Genomic DNA, 19,735 nt, shown 5'->3' on the forward strand with positions numbered 1-19,735 from the left:
TGGAGGTGGTGGGGGGGGGGGGGTGTCTGGCTATGGGGGCAGGGCAGGTCCCACGGAAAGGGACAGAGAACGAGCACTGATTGGGGGTGGGGGACAGCACTCAGGGACCAAGAACGCAGGAGGGGAAAAGGAAGGGGAGGCCAACCTGGGATAAGAGATGCAGGGGCGGGTGGGCACCCACCGCTGTGTGCTTTGGCGAGCAGATTGTCAGGTGGGCCTGGGAGCTCAGAGCAGAGCAGCAGGCACCGTGGGTGGGAGGGGGCAGTCCAGGAGCTGGGGTCCACCCTTGGTCCAGAGAAAAACGTCAGTAACTTATCTTACTGGGCGGGAGGTCCGGGATGGCTTGGTGCCCAAGGAGGGTAGGGGGAGGCACTGCTGGAGAACCCCCGAGGCAGAGGGGAGGCAGCGGGGCCCAGCGTGTGCGTGTGCGCGCGCACGTGTGTGCGTGTGTGTGCCCCTGACTCAGCAGGGACGGCGGGCGGGCGGGGGTCAGAGACAGATGGGGCGGTGGTGGGGCCGGCGAGGGGCTCGCGGGGCCGCCGTGACCCCGCAGGCACCCGGCTGACCCCGGGGAGGGCTCGCGGCGCCGGGGGTTCGGTGCTGCGGCCGGGGCGGGGCGGCCCCTTGCGGGCTTAGGGCGCCGGACCAGCACTAACGCGCCCGCCAGCAAATCTTTTGTCCCGGGCGGCGCTGAGCCAGCAGGGCTGCCGCCGGCTATATAGGGGCTGGCCGCCGTTGGGGCGGGCACACCATGGCGCAGCGCTCGGGAAAGGTGAGTGGGGCCCTCCCGGCCGGCCGGACGGTAACGGACGCCACCCGCGCGCGGCCCGACACCCGCCGCCTGGCGCTGCCCGGGGGCCTCGGGAGGCAGGGGCCGGACTGTTACTGGAGGCCCCTGTGCCTCTGACAGACCCCAGCAGAACTGGCAAAACTGCCTGCCCACCCCGGGCGGCCTGGCCTCTGTGGCGTGGGGGTGGCACGGTCCCGTCTCCACCGCCTCCAGCACTGGCTCGGGGCGGTCTGAGGGATCTTGGAATCCCGGGGCGACCCGTTCCCCCTGAATTTCTCTGGGTCATCGCCCAAGAGTGCTGCTGGAAGGTGGCAAATTCAGACCTCCGCCCCCCATTCTCTGCTCCCTCTCCTAGCAGATTTGTTGCAACCTTTGGTGGCCAGGGGCCAAGTTCAGGGTCGGTGGGGAAAGCATTACTCAGTCTGCACTGGCTTGGTCCGGCTTCAGTAACCAACAACCCCAAGAGGCCATCATGCCCCTGTGCACCCTCCCTGTGGGACCCAGAGGGACCCTGGGAGCTGGGAAGTCATGTCCTGGCTCTCAGAGCTTCTGGGGGGCGGGAGGGTGAGGATGTAGAAGGGTAGTCATCCAAGATGGTGACCGTGACCTGGACTGTGAGGGTGACCTGGCCAGCGATGGCAGCAGTTACCAGCCACCAGGCACCGTTATTTGTACTTTGCCAGGGCCCTTCTAGGAGGAATTCTAGAAACCCCAAGAGTTATTGTGTGGTTGAATTTCACACTCCGTGGCAGAAAGTGAACTTCGGGACCCGGGAGGTCCTGTTGTGTAGTTTAGGGACAAGGGGAACCTGTCAGCGCCGTACTGCCGTAGGACACTGGACCGAACACTGAGCTGGCGATGCTCCAGCTGTGACGCAAGCCTGACACGGGGGGAGGAGCCCAGCCAACAACAGGATGAGTTACGTTGAAAATGCCCCCGGGTAGCCATGAAGCCCTGCACCGCGCCCTCACTTGTCTCTGTTGCGCTCGCTCAGACTTTCCCACTAAGGGGCCCCGTCCCTGGAACCTTTCTGAAAATTCAGTGTTTGGTTATGATGGTGGAGTTGTGGGTGAAATGCTTTCTTCTAAAAACACTTCCTTGGATGTTATGATTTAACAACGAACGAACAAAGACTAAGTTGAAAAAATGCAGTGGGGGTGGTGCCTGGGGGCCTCAGTCGGTGAAGTGTCTGCCTCCGGCTCAGCCTGGGCTCAAGCCCTCCACATCAGACTCCCTGCTCAGGTGGGAACCTGCTTCTCCCTCTGCCCCTCCCCCTGCTCCTGCATTCTCTCTCTCTCTCTCTCTCTCTCTTTCAAATAAATAAATCTTTTTAAAAAAAATACAGTTGGGGGGGGCGCCTGGGTGGCTCAGTGGATGGAGCCTCTGCCTTCAACTCAGGTCATGATCTCAGGGTCCTGGGATCGAGCCCCGCATCGGGCTCTCTGCTCAGCAGGGAGCCTGCTTCCTCCTCTCTCTCTGCCCTCTCTCTGCCTACTTGTGATCTCTGTCTCTCTGTCAAATAAATAAATAAAAATCTTTTTTAAAAAATGCAGTGGGCGTTTGAAAAGAGCCTGTTTTCACATGGGCCCAGGGATGAAGGGGAGTCCCTACCCCCAGATAGCCATTGAAATTTATCTGCTCAACCATGACCCCCCCTCCCGGCGTGGGGAGGGCCAGGTCCTGGGTCTGACCTCAACCCGCCTTCCCTTCATTCCTTCACCCTGCTAACGGAGTTGGCGAGCCTGGGAATCAGGGTTTAGTTGAGGGTGTTGGACGCCAGGTGTTTGCTCCCAAGCCTGAAAGGACAGAACGCTCTGACCTCGAGCCCTCTAACCTGGCCTTTCTAGATCATCCTCTATGAGGGCAAGCACTTCACCGGGAGGAAGCTGGAGGTCTACGGGGACTGTGACAACTTCCAGGACCGAGGCTTTATGAACCGGGTGAACTCCATCCGGGTGGAGAGCGGTGCCTGGGTCTGCTTCGATCACCCCGACTTCCGGGGCCAGCAGTTCATCCTGGAGCACGGGGACTACCCCGACTTCCTCCGCTGGAACGGCCACAACGACCACATGGGCTCCTGCCGCCCCATCGGGATGGTGAGTCGGTCTCCGGCCAGGGGCTTCCTGCCGGAGCCCCTGAGGGTCTGTGCTGCTCAGACGTGGGACAAAAAATTCTGGGAGCGCGGCCTTCCCAACTTTAAGATCTGACGAGGCCATTGGATGTTGAAGATGGAGAGATGCCCCCATGCAGACCCGCCTCCCCCCCCACACACACACCCGAGTGTGGGAAGGCATGGAACGGAACCATATTAGAAGTTTGGATTTACAACCAGATGGGGAGAATTTAGCTAAAGCCAGGCTGATCTGGGCCCGTTATCTACTCGTGCGGGTCATCCTGGAGCACTTTCCAAGAGACTTTGGACGTGAGGGGTGTCCCTACCCGTGGTGAAGGAATGTTCGTGTCTAGCTGCCCTTACGGGGTGGGGGGGTAAGGTTCGAGGACCCAGCATTCCCATTCTTTTGGATTCTCCCAAGTTAGAAGTGCCTGCTGAGCCGCTGGGAGGCCCACATGATCAGGGAGATGGCTGCTTCCCGAACCAGACTCTCAGCATCTCAGCCATGTGTCTGGGGAAAGATTTTTCCCTGGACGTAGGGGCCAGGCGGTGCCAGTGAACATCCAAGGAAGCCCCGGGAGGGTGCCTCATGGGCGTGGGGGGAGGGGTTGCTCTTCTACCGAGTTATAAAACCAGCTGGGCTTTGGCATCTCAAATTGTTAAGAATGCTTTCTTAGTATTTCCACCAGGCTGTAGACATTTGGAAACAGGAATTAACAGGGCTGGCTCTGGGTCTTGCAGAATGCGATTTCTATGAAAACTATCCTGCGTATTTTTCCAATGCTCTTCTAAGAGCTATCCTTGGGGCCAGCTGTGATGTGGCTCCATCCCCGGCCGCACCCAGAGCTGGTCGGGAGCTGGCCCTCCTCTGACTTTTGGAAATGCAAAGAATCTTCTAGGGCCCTATATACCGTCATCACAGTGAGCCCGCAGGGATTTCAGCAAATGAGATTTCTGTTATTTGTTTTAGATTTTTGGCTTCATGTTTTAATCAAAGGTTCTATTACAGTTTGTAAAATATTATCATTTAAAGGCTTGCCCCTGGGGGCGCTTGGGTGGCTCACTGGGTTCAAGCATCTGCCTTCGGCTCAGGTCGTGATCCCAGGGTCCTGGGATTGAGCCCCGCATCGGGCTCTCTGCTCAGCGGGGAGACTGCTTCCTCCTCTCTCTCTGCCTGCCTCTCTGCCTACTTGTGATCTCTCTCTGTCAAATAAATAAATAAAATCTTAAAATAAAAAAATAAAAAAATAAAGGCTTGCCCCTGGCCTGCAGCCCCAGGGTGGAAATGAAGGGCAGAGGAATGCGTTGGGGCAGCTGGGGCAGGGGTTCCCCAGTGCCAGCACCAGAAGGAAACCCAGTGGTCTGGGTCCTGGTCAGAGCACGGCCACTATCTCCCAGGCATCCATCTGGCCCTCTCTAACCCTTGGATTCTTGAGTTGACTTAAGAAGAGCTTGGACTGGTTCAGGGGCTTGGAAAAGTTTGTAAAGTAATAGACCCTTTTCATCCACGCACCAGAAAAAGCGGAGTGCCTTGTTGACGCTGGTGCCGGGGTGGCGGGCTCTCACTGCCCGCCCCGGCCCAGGGCTTCTTGGGTCCCTGGCCGCGTGGGTGTCCGCGTAGGGAGGGAGACTCAGTGCCTTTTGCCTTCTTTCCTCCCTCCGCTCCCGCGGGGCCCACAGCATGGGGAGAACTTCCGCCTGGAAATCTTCGAAGGCTGCAACTTCACCGGCCAGTGCCTGGAGTTCCAGGAAGACTGCCCCTTCCTGCAGAGCCAGGGCTGGTCCAAGAACTGCGTCAACGCCATCAAGGTGTACGGGGACGGAGCGTGAGTACAGGCTGGCGGGGCCCTGCACAAGCCGAGTGTGGGCAGCGCCCCCCACCCCCCAGGCCCATTCCCTCCCTCAGCTGCCTCCTCTACCCCAGGCGAGCACAGAGGGCAGAGCCCCACCCCGCAGGCCTCCCAGGGAGATGGACATCATGGTGGCACTCACTCCTGGTGGACAGACTGTGGCCAGGAGGTGGGGGAGGCTTGGCCCAGGCATAGAGGAAGGTCATCTTGTCTGCCCTCCTGCAGGAAGGTCATCAAAACCCCGGGCTAGCCTGGCTTCTGTTGGCCCCTGCTCGCTTGCTTCCTTCCATCAGCTGGGTGTGGGCGGCCTGTGTACCCACCGTGCTCAGCCATGCCGGGCCCCGAGCTGAGGCTAGAGGGTGACCTTGCCCCGCTTGTGAGTGGTGCGGCTGGGACTACAGCCAGGCATTTGGCTTCAGGTTGGTGCCCCTGGTCTAGAGCAGAGAGGCCCCGAGACCTCAGCCCCATCCCGTCTGCGGAAGAGCCCCGCTCGGCCCCCAGGATCACGGCCCCCGTCTTGGCAGCTTAGGGATCCTGTGTGTCTGAGGTTAGGGTCAGGGAAGGCCACAACAGGTTCAAGAGGGTGGTCACGGGAGGGGCTAAATGAAGAGAGTGGCTGAGCCCGAGGAAGAACCGGACCCCCTGTCCCTGGGGCAGCCTGGTTCCATCAGGATTCATTCCGTCACGTCTGCCTTTCTCCGCCTCTCGGAAACCCCGTTTGCCCTAAGTTGACAGTAGTTGGGGATCTGGGGGGTCGAATTCCAGAACCACCATTTGCCTGGAAAACTGCCGGCCAGCTTGTGTCTCAGGAGGCCAAAATCCACCTTTGCATCCTGAGACCGTCGCTGAAACCCTGCCCCCACCGGGGAACCCTCGGGGCCTCTTGAGAAAAAACAGTGGGAAGGCAGGAGCTAAGAGTTACAACCGCAGGGGCACGGGGTCTCCTACAGGCCTCGATTTGCCCAAGAGGAGATGGAGCCTCACCGGCTGCATGTGCCCAGCCCTTCGTTCGGACCCAGGCTCTGCTCTTCTCCGCCTTTGCCTCCCGTGACTTTAATTAGTTAGAGAGAGAGAGAGAGAGAAAAGAGTAAGCCTTTGGCAAGGAGGAACTGCCAGGAGGTCTGGATGTGACCTCCTCCAGGGCCTTCCTAGGGTGTGATGGGGCCCTCCGGGCGGTGGCCCTACTGCCTCGCAGACTCAGGAGTTCCCTCTGCTCGGTTCCGGAGTCAGCCCAGGATTGACCTGTCCCCACACACAGAGGGTCCCAGAGGGTCCCAGAGGGTACTTCCTGCCGGCTAAGGGCACAGTCCCTGCGCCGTGGGTGGGCTTTGCCCCCTCCTCCCCCCACCCCCACCCCACGGCTCCCTTCCTCTCCCTGCTCATTCCTGCCCCAAAGTCACAGAAGGAAGGCCAGGAGGAGAAGCTTATTGAGGAGGCCCAGCCCGTGCGTGTGGGGAGATTGGGGGCACGGGAGGGGGCAGTTGGGGTCCAGTGGAGGTCAGGGCACAGGAAGGCCAGGGGGTGTGGGAGGCCAGGAGAAACCAGGTCGGCCCTGAAGGACCCTGGAGCTCACACACCCGGGCCTCTCCTGCCCTCCCTGACTCCTGACCCTCGTGTAGACGCACCAGGCACCGGAGGTGGAGTCCGGATGGAGAAGACGGCCCCACGGTGACAGGAGAGGGGGTGACAGCAGAGGGGATTGCTGGGCAAGCTGTCCCAAGCAGACCACTCACTCACTCACTCACTCACTCACTCACTCAGGGGGCTGTGTGGCCTCGGGCCGGATGCGCTGTAATTTCTGAGCGTGTCTCAGTGGAGAGAAAGTTCCATCAACCGCAGAGAGCTTTGGGGTGGGAGGGGAAGAACTCTCAGGGCCACGGTAGGGGTTAGCTGCTAAGTCAGAGCACCCCACGGCCTGGGCCCCGAGGGACCCCAGCAGCCAGATCCGAGGCCTGTAGCCCCGCTTCGCTTCCCACGGTGGAGAAACAGAAAGGGAGCCTCAGAAGTGAGGAGGAGAGGCCTGGCTGAGGAAAGGCGGGTGTGACAAGTGGGCTGGGAGTCCCTGTGGGGGGGGGGGCAGCTGGGTGTGACAAGTGGGCTGGGAGTCCCTGTGGGGGGGGGGCAGCTGTGATCCGCTCCCTGCCCCCCTCTGCGCCTCTCTGGCGCCAGACCCTGGGGGCGGGCAGGTCTCCTCTCCGGGCCAGGAAGGGAGGGATCCTGCGCTCAGCCGGCCCGCGGTCAGCGGTCAGCGGCCTCCCTCTGACACCAGGTGGGTCCTGTACGAGGAGCCCAACTACCGGGGCCGCATGTACCTAGTGGAGCGGGGGGACTTCCGCAGCTGCTCCGACTGGGAGGCCCACAACGCCCGCATCCAGTCCCTCCGCAGAGTGGTCAACTACTTCTAACTACTTCCAGCCCGCAGGCCCCGGGCGTGCCTGGGCGCAGCCCCTTCCAGCCCCCCTGGGGCTCAGACCCTAGGGAATAAAAATCAGAGAAACCAGAGCTGAGCTGGCCTGAGTGATTTCCCGCCCCTCCCTGCCGCCGGGCAGCCGATGGCCCCCCCCCCCAGGCCCTGGGCAGGAGGCGACCACAACACAGCGTGGGGGGCCTAGGGAGCCCAGAAGGACAGCAGCGGGGAGGGGGGCGCTGTGAGGCACCCCCTGGGGAACGTGAGAGCTGGAAGGCATCTAAACGTTATGGAGTCGAACACTTCCCTTTCACTGTGAAAAGCCCATGCTCTGAATGGGGAAGGGGGAGCCTGTGGTCCCCAAGCAAGCTTCAGGGGGTCCTCTGGCCCGGAGCCTGGACCAGCCAGGGTGAAGGGGAGAGAAATGGGGGGGGTGGGGGAAGGGCCCGCCACTCCCTCCTGGCTCTGCCTCTCCCTGACTCAGCAACTCGGGGCTGCCAGGCCATGTGGTCTTCTCCGCAGCCAAGAGCCTGACCCAGGGTTCACGAGTCTGCCTCTCTGGCTGATCTTGGCTTAGGGGTTTCCTGGGAAGGCCCCTCTGGAAGGATGGGCCAGACCTGAGAGACACATTGCCCTTTGCGTCCTGTACCGGGGGCTTGGAAGAAGCTCGAACACGTGGACTCGGATCGGAATGGAGGAGGAGACGTGGAAGGAGCCGGAATGTGGAGCATCACTCCAGTCCCCAGCCTGCTCCCGGGGCTGGGCAGACCCAGGGGCTGGGCTCCTTTCTTCCCTCTGGGTGAATCCATGGAAACACTTTGTGGCCTGGGCCCTCTCCAGGACACCGGGTCCATCCTGTTGGGGGGTGAGTTCAATGGAAGGGAGCACTGCCCCGGAGAGGGGGTCAGGGAGGAGCCTGTCCTGGAAGGTAGGGGGGTTTCCAGGAACAAGAGGGTCCTTACTCAAGACACTTCCCCACCCACACTTCAGTGTCCGGTCTCCCCTCCCCCATGAGAGGATGGGAACCTGCTGGACCCTAGAAGTGGGACGGGTAACTCCTTCCCCCTTCCTGCAGCCCCCACCCCCGCCGCCCCACCTGCACACCAGAATGGTGTGCAGCCTGGACTGACTCTGGCTGTTCAAATGGAGATGGAGATGCTCCTTCCACATGGGTCCTCTCCTGTGGCCTGGGCTTCTGGGGACTCAGGGCCACTGGGCTCGTGGACACTTTTATGGAGATGGGTCCCAAAGACGCCTGTCTATTCCCCACGGCACCTGGACCGAGGCCCCTGACTGGAGGAGGGATCGGGGACCGCAGCAGTATGAATTGTTCCCAAGAATTCTGACCATTGGCTCAAGCCCCCGGTCCTGCTTTCCAAACCCCCCACACTCTGTGATCCTGGGGTCCCCTGCCCACCCCCAGTTTGCCTCTTGACCGGCCACGCAGGCTCCCATCCCCTCCTTACCACACATCTTGCGTCCTTTTCCCAGTAGAGGAAAGGGGTCCCCACCAGGAAGGGCCCCTTCAGGCTGGCCACTTCCTCAGGATTCCTGTGGAAGAGAACTTGAACCCCACAGTCCAGGTGGACTGTGAGGGTGGAGTTGCTCCCTTTGCCATGCCCCGCCCCGAGCCCCAGGTCCCCCGCTGAGACCCAGTGGAGAAGGTGAGTGATCGAGAGCTCCCGCTGTTCACCCTGGGTAACACCTGCCAAGATCTGGTGGCAAAGGCGTAGGGACCCCACGAGTCTGCTGTGGGGTCTGAGCAGAGTTTATACTGTGGGCAACCGCGCACCTGCCCAGGATGGGGCGGAGGCCGTCATCCTGCCATTTGTACTGGGGTCTACGGAGAGTGCGCTCTGCACCCCGCATGCCCCAGTCCACCTCCTGCAGCCCGGAGTGGAGCCCGAGTCCCGGGCACTGTGGGACCGAGGTAGACCACGTGCAGACCCTCCATGCACACCCTCCCTCCTGAAAAGGCTCAGATCATGAACTTGAAGAAACCACCGCAAACCGACAGCAAACCAGTTCCCCTGTTCAAGCCCCGAACGAATGAACATTTAAACACACAGTCACCAGGTCTGAGCCGGGAGGAGCCTTTGTAGGAAATGATGCTCTAGTTGTTTTCATTTCTCCGCCAGTTTGTTCTGGGAGGTAGAACTTTTCTGTGTGAAGTCCGCCACACTGGTCTTTGCTCTTATGGGCCCTGCCCACGGCTAGGACCCCATCCCTGATCAGCCAGTCCCTCAAACCTGCCCCCAGGTCTGGGACAGGAGGGTCTAGGGTTCCAGCTGGCCCCAGGCTTCTAGGGTCCCACACCCCTCTACCTGCTGATGGCGATGATGGCCAGTGAGCGTTCGTCGTGCTCTGCAAGGTGCAAGGTTCCTCATTACGAACACTGATCCCAGGATGATAATAGTCCTGTCATCACCTCTGCGAGCAGGGGGACAGTCTAAGCAACCTTCCCGAGGTCACAGACAGGATTCAAATCCAGAGCTGGCTGACCTCCCTGTCCCCAGCCAGCCTGCTACCCTGCTCCACAGGTTTGCGGGTTGAGGCCGGGTTTACCATCCTTAAAGTAAGCGTCACCCCACCCAGTGGCAATCACATGCTCCAAGCACAGTCCCCTGCCCTCATCCACACTCCCTGTGACGGGGAGGAGGGGAAGCGGGCATCCTCACCCTGGAGCGGGGCATGTGGGGTGAAGCAGGACCGGCCCTCTGCCCCCGCGGCGTGAACTGGGAGAGAAGCGGCCCAGCGGCTCCGGCTGCCCTCGCGAACACCACCGCTGCGGGCTCCTCACCGTCCAGAGGCTGGAAGTCCATGGTCAAGGGGCCATGGGGAGGATTTCTCCGGAGGCCTGTCTCCTTGGCCATCTTCCCCGCGTGTCTTCACAGGGCCCTCCCTCTGCGTGCTGCTGTGCACGGGGACACTAGACATTTTGGATTCGGTGCACCTGAACTACCTCATTTTAACTTAATTACACCTTCTGAGGTTCTGACAGTCAGGACCTAGGAATCTGGGGGGCACGCATTTGAGCCCATAACGCAAACCAAGCAGCCTCAGGCCTTGGTGTCCTGCCCTGTGAAGTGAGTGCAAACCTATCGGTTGTTCCAACTGTATACAGTTGTAAAAACCAAGCAAGTAAGCCATGAGAAGGCGCTGTATGAATACGGGTCCTTGGAAGTAAGCCTCGTGTGCAAGGTCACCCAGTACACTGGGACGCAGGGAGAAGGAGCTCCATCGTGGGGGAACCCCAAGAGCCGGTACTCCCTATGATGTGACCCCAGACAGGTGACTGCCCCATGCCTCAGTTTCCCCTGCTGTGCGATGGGGATGGCCACAGCACCCCTTTCCCAGGGATTACGTGAGAACTGATTGAGGAAGCCCTCCCACGGGTCCAGTCCTCCAGAAGCCTGGGGTGGGGGAGAGGCAGGCCTAGCAGCCCTTCCAGGCCTTCCAGAGGTTTCCTGAGCTTGTCCCCTCTCCCCAACACTGAGGAATATCGGCGCCTCATTAACGGGTGATTTAACGCTTCACCCCAAGGGCTTGTGCTCCTGGGTGACCTCCCCTCACCCCAGGCCCCTGCTCCCTAATCTGTCAGCAAATCTGCTTTCTGTAGGAAAGAGGAAAAACAAGATTCCCACCAAAGTGCTTGTGGGCAGGCCTGTAATTTGTCTGAAGTCGGTCCAGGGGGCTGGTAGATGGAGGCCCGCTGCCTTCTGAGGAGAGTCACACATGCCTCACATACCTCTGTCCCCACGCTGCGGTTTGGGGGCCAGGGACTTTCTCCGAGCCAGCCCTCCGCCCCGCAGCCCGGGCCCGCCCCCGCCCCCCACGGGACAGGCCCAGTCAGACCACAGGAGAAAAGCTTTCCCTTTGAAGATGCAGATGTTCCCAGCCTGCAGGGACCTGCCCAGGGGTGTTCTCTGGGCCCCATTCCCCCACCCCCTGCAGGTGGCCCGGCTGTCCCCTGCATCCTTGGGGACTCACCGGAGGGACACGGTCTCTGCTGAAGGCCTCCCGTCTCTGTCCTTGCTCCAACAACATACATACGTTGGATCCCCCCCCCAAGAAACCCTATGGGGTTTCCATGAAAACCTGCGGAATGAGAGACTTTTCCAAACTCGGTCCGGAGCTCCAGTTTGGGAAGATGGGAATGTTCGGGGAGGATGGCCCCGTGAACGCGCTCCGAGCCTCGGAACCGAACACGGACGCGCTCCGAGCCTCGGAACCGAACACGGACGCGCTCCGAGCCTCGGAACCGAACACGGACGCGCTCCGAGCCTCGGAACCGAACACGGACGCGCTCCGAGCCTCGGAACCGAACACGGACGCGCTCCGAGCCTCGGAACCGAACACGGACGCGCTCCGAGCCTCGGAACCGAACACGGAGAAGAGGTTTGGACGGGAAGTCTTGGGTTCTCTATGTTTTGCCACAACAAACACAAAGGTCTAGCTCCTCGTCCCTGGGGTGGTGGTTTGGATAGGAAGGACCCTCCCCGGATTCTAGAGCACCCTGGGGTGCTCCCTGCCCCCACCGCCCCCACCTGGAGAGTTGTCCTCTTGTTCTCCATCACCTTTGGCTCCCGAATGCTGAGGGACTGGAAAGTGCACGAGGCGACATTCCTTCCGACACAGGAGGGAGGGACTTGCACTGCAGTCTGTGAACCCTGGACATGGAAAGTGAGCATTTCTGTAAACAGGCTCTTGGCTCCCCTGCTGCCTGAGGCTAAGCCCCTCTTTGGAATCAGTGATTGAAAATGCCCCAAGAGTCCTTGGCAGCGGCTCCATGGGGGGCCGGGGTCCCTAGAAACTGAGACCAGCCCCTTGCTCAGGGTGGGAGGGGGGAGCAGGCTGAGCTGTCAGGGCTGAGCACCCTGGCCTCCGTCCATGTGAGCCCCAGCATCCCCCAGGACCACCTGGCCACTCTGGGTGGAGCAGAGGGCAGGGACCCGGAACACTGAGCCATCAACTGGGAAAGAGGGTCCCATTTCAACCAGATTGGGTTTGGCCTTTGTGTAGGACTGCTCTCTTTGGGGATCAGAGTTCACTCGGCAGGAAAACACACCCACATCCACCCATCTGGTCGGGCCCCCAACATTCAGAGCAGGGAGCCCAACCACTTGGGGCTGAGAAAGTTGTCTCCAGTGTCCATTTCCCATAGAAGATTTGGGAGGCTGCCCTGGGTTCCAGACATGGGGAGCATGGGGGTCACAGCTGGGCCCAGTCCGCCCAGGACCCTGGAGATTCCTGAACCTCATGGACAGAAAGGGCAGCAGGAAGAGGCACCCCCGCCCCCCCAGCAAAAGGGGCTGCTGGGCGAAATCCTTTCCCGAGGCTGGTCACCGTGAGGGGCACCTCCAGAGAGAGCAGCCCTCCTCCCCAAACCGAGCGAGCATGCAAATGCCTCTTTACACATGAGGGGGCTGCACACCAAAGCCAGGGGGTATCCGACCTCTTCAAAAAATAAGACAGAAAAAGTCTGTGAAGACATCTTTGGGATTTTGAAAAAGGTAGAAGAAAAAAATGTGAGGCCAGGATAACGTTAGCATCCACAATGTGACGTGGGGTACATGGTCCTGATTCTTTGCTAGGGCAGGCCTCCCAACTGGGCCCCAAGCAAGCAGGGAACAGTGTCGGTGCCATGATGCAGGGTCCAAAAGATAAAAAGAAACCACTTTCCCAGGAGGAGCCCAGCCGTTCCTGGGACTTGGGCCAAGGGGAAATTTCTTCCATGGGTCCTCAGGACCTTTGCTGCAACCCACAAGCAGCATCCTCCACACATCCCCCTTGCAAAGAAAACAAGTTCCCTAGGACTTCGGCTAATAATGCCCCATAGGGCTGGGCTGATGGGATCAAGCCAAAGTAAACTTTCTGTGGGGGCGAATGTTTTCGCATCACTTGTTTACAGAGGGACGTTTGGCTCATTCTCAGTGAATCTAGTTGGGCCGTTAAAGCGGGACCCAGCCATCCTTCATTGTCAGTATCCGCGAATCGCACAACGCAGCTAATATTTATTGAGCAATTACTATTTATTTATTTGTTGAGCAACTACTAAATATTATTGAGCAATTACTATGCCCCAAACACTGTGCTAAACCATGTGTACATGTGATGAGCTGGGTATGTTATTCTCGCTCTTTTATAGTTGAAGAAATAGATTTTAAAAACTATCATAACTTCCCAAAGTTGCATCATGGTCGCAAAGGATGAGAAGTGCCCCCAACTGTGTGATCCCAGAGCACGCTCCTGACTCCTGCCTCTGGCCCCACCACAGTGACCTTCCCGTCTCTTTCCGATGAAACCTGTATGTGGGTCATTATATACAACTGAAATGGCTGTGTGGAGCTGAATGTCAATATTTTCTTTTAAAACAGTGCTGGTCAGAGACCCATATGACCCCAATGGGTCATATTTCTCTAGTTTGAAAAACACGAGTCAGCAAAGACCTAAGGAGATGTGACAGACAATGTAGACTAGCTAACAGTCCCTGTCCGCTCCCCTGGCCTGTTCTCACTAACGCATCTGGGAAAGCCAGCTACGCTTTCCCCTGACTCCGTTCCACAGACACAGCCCCAGGACACAGCCATGAGAAAAAGCTCTGGGCAAAGAGATGAAAGTCAAAGACTGTTAAAATGACTTCCAAAAAGCTATTTGCTGCCTTGATAAAATGTCTCTTTTCCCTGGCTTCCTGTCTGGAATGAAGATGTGATGCCAGGAGCTCAGGCAGCCTTCTTGTAATCATGAGAGCAAAGTAGAGAGACTCTGGTTCCAACCTCATTAAGCTGCTAAGCAAGCTGCTAAGCAAGGTTAGAGAAATTAAGCCCTATTTATTTTGCCAGGATTAATTTTACCTTTCTTTCTTTTTTTTTTTTAAGATTTTATTTATTTATTTGACAGACAGAGATTACAAATAAGCAGAGAGGCAAGCAGAGAGAGGAGGAAGCAGGATCCCTGCTGAGCAGAGAGCCTGATGTGGGGCTCGATCCCAGGACCCTGGGATCATGACCTGAGCTGAAGGCAGAGGCTTTAACCCACTGAGCCACCCGGGCGCCCCTTGCCTTTCTTTCTTTCTTTCTTCCTTCCTTCCTTCAAGATTTTTAAAAAGATTTTATTTATTTATTTATTTATTTAGAGAAAGCACAAGCAGAGGGAGGGGCAAAGGGAGAGGGAGAGAGAGAATCTCCCTGCTGAGCAGGGAGCCCGACACAGGACTCCATCCCAGGACCCTGGGATCCTGACCTGAGCCATAGGCAGATGCTTAACCGACTGAGCCACCCAGGCGCCCCAGGGTTCTATAAATCTTGAGAATATCTTCTCCGCCCTGCAGCCAGTGGGCTAATAGTGTGATATCTGTATTCAGAGGAGGGAAAATACATGACTTAGTATGTATCTGTGGCCTCCTCGCCTTGTTGGTTGCTCTCCAATCTGCTAACCTTCCTGTCATCTAAGCCACTGAGTTTGGGGTACTTCCTGATGGCAGCCACAGGCAACAGATCCTGGAGGAAAAAGTCGCCCGTGGTAGAGAGTGGGAAAACGGTCAAGTTCCAGCCATGGCCAACGGGAATGAGGTGTCCACTGAGTTGGAGTCTTGAAGGACTGTATTGTTGCTGTCATAAACAATTTTAAAGTGATGCAGAATGCAAATATCACTGGAGAGAGTTGTTTCTAGAGCACTGGGCATTTGGATACACACCAAGATTAAATCTCAAAGTGCTTGGTGGAACCCAGGACTTTCTGTGAACAGACTAAAGACCTCACTGGAAACAAAGTTTAGAGACCGATTTTGTCGATTGCTACATGAAAACATCAGTTGAATCCACAAATGGTCCAGGTCTTTCATGTGAAATTTCAAGTGTATTTCAAGTACTAATGAGAAAAGAATGAGAGCATGAGACCCCAAACTCTTGGGATGCATAAAGTTGGGGGATTTGGAGGACTTGGAAAACCCCCAAATCCATCGAATCTTTAGAAACCCTCCCTACTCACCTGAGAAAAATGTTTTTCCCTTGGAGCGTCTGGGTGGCTCAATCAGTTAAGCGTCTGCCTTCAGCTCAGGTCATGATCCCAGCGTTCTGGAATCAAGCCTCACATCAGGCTCCCTGCTCAGCAGGGAGTCTGTTTCTCCCTCTGCCCCTCCCTCATGCCCCTTCATGCTCTTTCTCTGTCTCTGAAATAAAGAAAATCTTAAAAAAAAAAAAAAAAAAAAAAAGAAGAAGAAGAAGGTGCTTTTCCCTTGAAGGAGAAGTGAACAGTGTTCTTGCTGAACCCCTCACGGCTGCCTGCCCAGTGATGGGGTTTCAGCTAGTATGCCTCGGACTAGAGGCAGAGATGCAGAAACAAAGCAAGGAGAGAGACACCAGAGAAATTGCAGGATTTCACAAATTTCCATCATCAGAAGTCGGGAGAAGGTGGGAATGGATTTTGAGGATGCTTGACCAAGAAGGAGGAACACAGTTCTAGATCCAATTGAGGGTACAGAGAAGACGATCCCGTGTTTCACACACTGACTTGGGGACTGTGTCTGTGCTCTAACAGCTTAGTGGACTGGTTGATGCCAACTGACGGCAATGACATGACCCAGAAAGGCTGGTAGGAGCCCTTGCATTAACACAGAGAACAGGGTTCTAAGACTGTGGGAGACAGGAATGCTGAGTTGCACCCCCACCCACCCACCCACCCCTCACAGGCACCCTGAGGGCATCCATTTGACTCCAACCGCCCCATCTTGCCACAAGGAATAAACTGGTGACGGATGTTCCAGAATTGAAAAGGCTGTCTCGGGGCACCTGGGTGGCTCAGTGGTTTAGGCCTCTGCCTTCAGCTCAGGTCATGATCTCAGGGTCCTGGGATCGAGCCCCACATCGGGCTCTCTGCTCAGTGGGGAGCCTGCTTCCCCCTCTCTCTCTGCCTGCCTCTCTGCCTACTTGTGATCTCTCTCTATCAAATAAATAAATAAAAATCTTTAAAAAAAAAAAAAAAAAAAAAAAAAAAAAAAAAAAAAAAGAAAAGGCTGTCTCTATGAGCTGCCGGGGAATGCTAATAGGAGGCCCTGTGATGGAATGGTCTGGTTTCCGGGAGGGTGGGGGAGTGGGGGGGTGGGGGGGGTGGAGGAGCATCTGCTGGGAGCTACAGTGGGTAGGTCGGTGGGTAGGTCATTTCTCAGAGTGTAAGGCAGGTGCGGAGGAGCTTGGTTCTCTGGGAGCTCTGTCACCTTCCAAGATCTCAGGCTCAGGCTCATTAACAGGGATCTCCTGACGTTACATCCGTAAGCAATCCTCTGAAGTTGCCCTTGATCTGCAGGGTCAGGAAGGTGAAGAGATGCCTGTTTGGGGCCAGCATGTGAGAGAATCGCACAATTCCCAGACCTGGTACTTTGTGGAGTGGGAGGACCACTCACCTGGAGGAAGACGCCTGCCACAACTTCTTGCTAGTTTTTTAAAAGTTGGACCTTCGGTCATTTCCTCAGATAAAGATGCAGGGGGAAGGTAAATAAATAAACTTCATTTTTTTTTTAAGATTTTATTTATTTATTTGACAGGCAGAGATCACAAGTAGGCAGAGAGGCAGGCAGAGAGGAGGAAGCAGGCTCCCTGCTGAGCCAAGAGCCCGATGCAGGGCTCCATCCCAGGACCCTGAGATCATGACCTGAGCCGAAGGCAGAGGCTTCAACCCATTGAGCCACCCAAGCACCCCTAAACTTCTTTTAAAAAAATATTTTATTTATTTGAGAGAGACAGACAGCAGGAGCTGGGGGAGGGGCAGAGGGAGAAGCAGACTCCCTGCTGAGCAGGGGACCTGAGCCCAAAGAAGACACTTAACCAACAGAGGCCTGGGCTCCAGTCCAGCCTCTGCTCTGCTAGCTGGGGGAGCCTGGGAGAGTTTCCTAATGTCTCTGTGTCTCCACTTGTCTGTGATAAGAGGGGATGTAAATAGGACGTCTTCAAGAGGTTATTAGGAAGGGGCGCCTGACTGGCTTGTTGGTAGAACCTGCAACTCTTGGGCTCAGAGTTGTGAGTTCAAACCCTACTTTAAAAAAAAAGAAGTTATTCTGAGGATAATGAAATAAGACCTATAAAGCACTTGTAACATGTTCCAGCATATTCTAAGTGCTCAGTATATATTACTTATTGGGAATAAAGTTTAGGGTGTCCACAGTCTCACCTGGCAGAGATAGGACCCAGAAACTAGGGGACCAGCAATGAGTCATGGGGACAGATGACACATATGTCAGTTCTAGAAACAAGAATGGCAGCCTCTGTCCTTTCTTTTTGCTTGCTGGGTCACATACATCTTTAAAACGTTCTTCTGTTTATAGGTGATATAGGCTTTGGTGTTTGATTTTATTTCGTCCACAGGTTGGAGGATATTAAGACAGTATGTGGTTGAGACGTGAATGTACTCAGAGTTCTTGGACTCAGAGACCGGCCACCCTATCATGTCACTTCAGAGCCGGGTGCATTGTCCCGCGTTGGAAACGGGGCAGTGCGTGCGTGGTTTACATGGGGCGGTCATTGGAAAGCAGGGCGTTTGGGGACCGTGACCGTGGAAAGAAGGGTGTTTGTGTGTGAGCGCTGGGCAGCCAAAAGAAAGACTGCGGTGACCTGAGGAGCCATGGCTAGTGCGGCTGAGGCAGAGGTCAAGGGGCGCTGCTCACAGCGGAATTAAGCTCAATGTAGGCAGTTAACTTTTCTCTCCTTGAAAGTGAAATCTGGTGCCAAATCACACCAGGAAAAAAGCTGGAGCCAAGGTCAACTCGTAACAGCATCCCACGGACCCATTCCATGAGTTCCAGCTGCTGAGAGCCCCGCATGTCCCTGGTTCTTTCCTCTAATCTGGATACTCATCTCTTCCTTCACTTGAGACCCTTCTGATAAATCCCCTTCTCCTGCAAGTTTGCTGACTTCAGTTTCTTGTGCCATGAAGAATCCCGACTGACACTGGCTTGCTCCCCGTCTCCGCTCCCAGCAAAAGAAAGGCGCGCAGACAGTCAGTGGCACAGCCGGCCCTGGCTTTCACTCCGAAACACACAAAATTCATGTACAATACCCATAGTAGGATTAACAACTCCAGTACGAATTAAACTTGGCTTCAGAACCCTTGCAGAGGACAAGCAAATGCATCATTTTGTGGGCAGCTAGAAATCTTCTAGAATGAGTGAAAGCAGATGCTGCTAAACCAGCCTCCCTGGTTGTCCCTCCTAGTCTCTCTCTCTCTCTCTCTCTCTCTCTCTCTCTCGCGTGCGCGCGCGCACACACACACACACACACACTCTTGCACACATTCCAACCAGGATACCTTGTTGGGTCCGATGAGAATAAAAGTCACTGGCGAGAGGGTGCCCACAAGCCAGCATGTCTGAGATCTCTGTAGGGAGCAAGAGACAGGGTGCCGGCTCGCTCGTCTCCATCCACAGAGAAATGCACTTAGCAAGGTCCCACAGATCATCATGACATTCAGGGAAAAGCCCTCTTGCGAGACCTTTGCCTGAGATTCCTTTCCAGGAAAATTTAGTGGGATTAGAGGGAAAGAAACTGCCACAAGCCTTCTGTGTCTTAGGTGCAGAGGGATGGCCCCTGCTCCTCTCAAGCTACTGATTTGCTTGCATTTGTGCAGACGGATCATTTAGACCTGAATGTCCCACACACTGAGCGACTGTCTACTTACCCTCCCTAGGCCTCATTGTCCTCCTCAGCAAGATCAAAAAGAGAGTATTTAATATGAGAAGTTGCTGTGAAAGTTAAATGTTATTACACAATGTGTAATTGTGCCTGTCTTATTGCTGTCCCTGGATTATAGTGAAATAACATAAAGATTCCGATAGCGTAGGATTTCTTGTTTAGTATTTGGGGAGGAGAAAATTTGTAGGAAAGATTTCTGCCAGCCCTGTAAGTCGTTGCTTTCTGTTAGGACAGGGCTGGCGGAAACAGAAACCAGGTTTTACCTCTTCATTATCGGATGCAGGCAAGAAGCTGGGGAGCAGTGGGCATGGGTGGGTTAGTTTCAGGGAGTGATTTGCCGAGAGCTGTTAGCAGAGCTGGCCCGAAACCACAAGCCGGACAGGGTTGTTGCCTGCACGATGAAAGGGCCGGAGGCTTGGGAAGGTTTCTTGGTTCCAAACAGTCCTCCGTATGCCTTGTAAAGGCTGAAACCTGGAATGGAGGGAAAACACGTTTCCCTTTCTTTTTTTCAACAGCAAATGGTAGCTCAGAAATTCCCCTTCATGAATTGCGTGGACTTCCTGTGTCAGGTCTGGATGGACCCCGTCCTGGGGGCGGAGAGGGTAAAAGGGATCAGACCAGGACCCCGAGGGTAGGAGCCACCAGACACCCCTGGAGCAAGGGTCTTCTGTCTCCTTTGGATTTTCTTCTGAGCACCTGTATGGCCCAACTGCCCATGGGTCTCATACCTAGATGTTGCCATGGCACCTTCAAGTTCGCAGGTCCTAAAAAGAACTCGGGATCAGCCTGTAGGTGCATCTCTGGACACATGTCACCAGCCTCCCTCTGCTCTGTCTTAGCATAGTGCAGACTCCCAGACTCCATTCCTGCCCGCAGGCTCCCAGTTTCCGAAGA

General features: G+C 56.3%; 1 protein-coding gene across 1 annotated transcript; it reads left to right on the forward strand.

Moving 5' to 3' along the window:
* Nucleotides 1-556: 556 nt before the first annotated feature.
* On the forward strand, nucleotides 557-7,253 carry CRYGN (crystallin gamma N). The gene is made up of 4 exons (XM_004765983.3): nucleotides 557-772; nucleotides 2,638-2,886; nucleotides 4,584-4,729; nucleotides 7,023-7,253. Exons 1-4 carry the CDS (start codon nucleotides 752-754, stop codon nucleotides 7,156-7,158), a joined length of 552 nt encoding a protein of 183 aa, XP_004766040.1. The 5' UTR covers nucleotides 557-751; the 3' UTR covers nucleotides 7,159-7,253.
* Nucleotides 7,254-19,735: the final 12,482 nt, after the last annotated feature.

Source organism: Mustela putorius, unplaced genomic scaffold (assembly GCF_011764305.1).
Source record: "Mustela putorius furo isolate JIRA1106 unplaced genomic scaffold, ASM1176430v1.1 tig00000929_pilon_pilon_pilon, whole genome shotgun sequence".
NCBI lineage: Eukaryota > Metazoa > Chordata > Mammalia > Carnivora > Mustelidae > Mustela > Mustela putorius.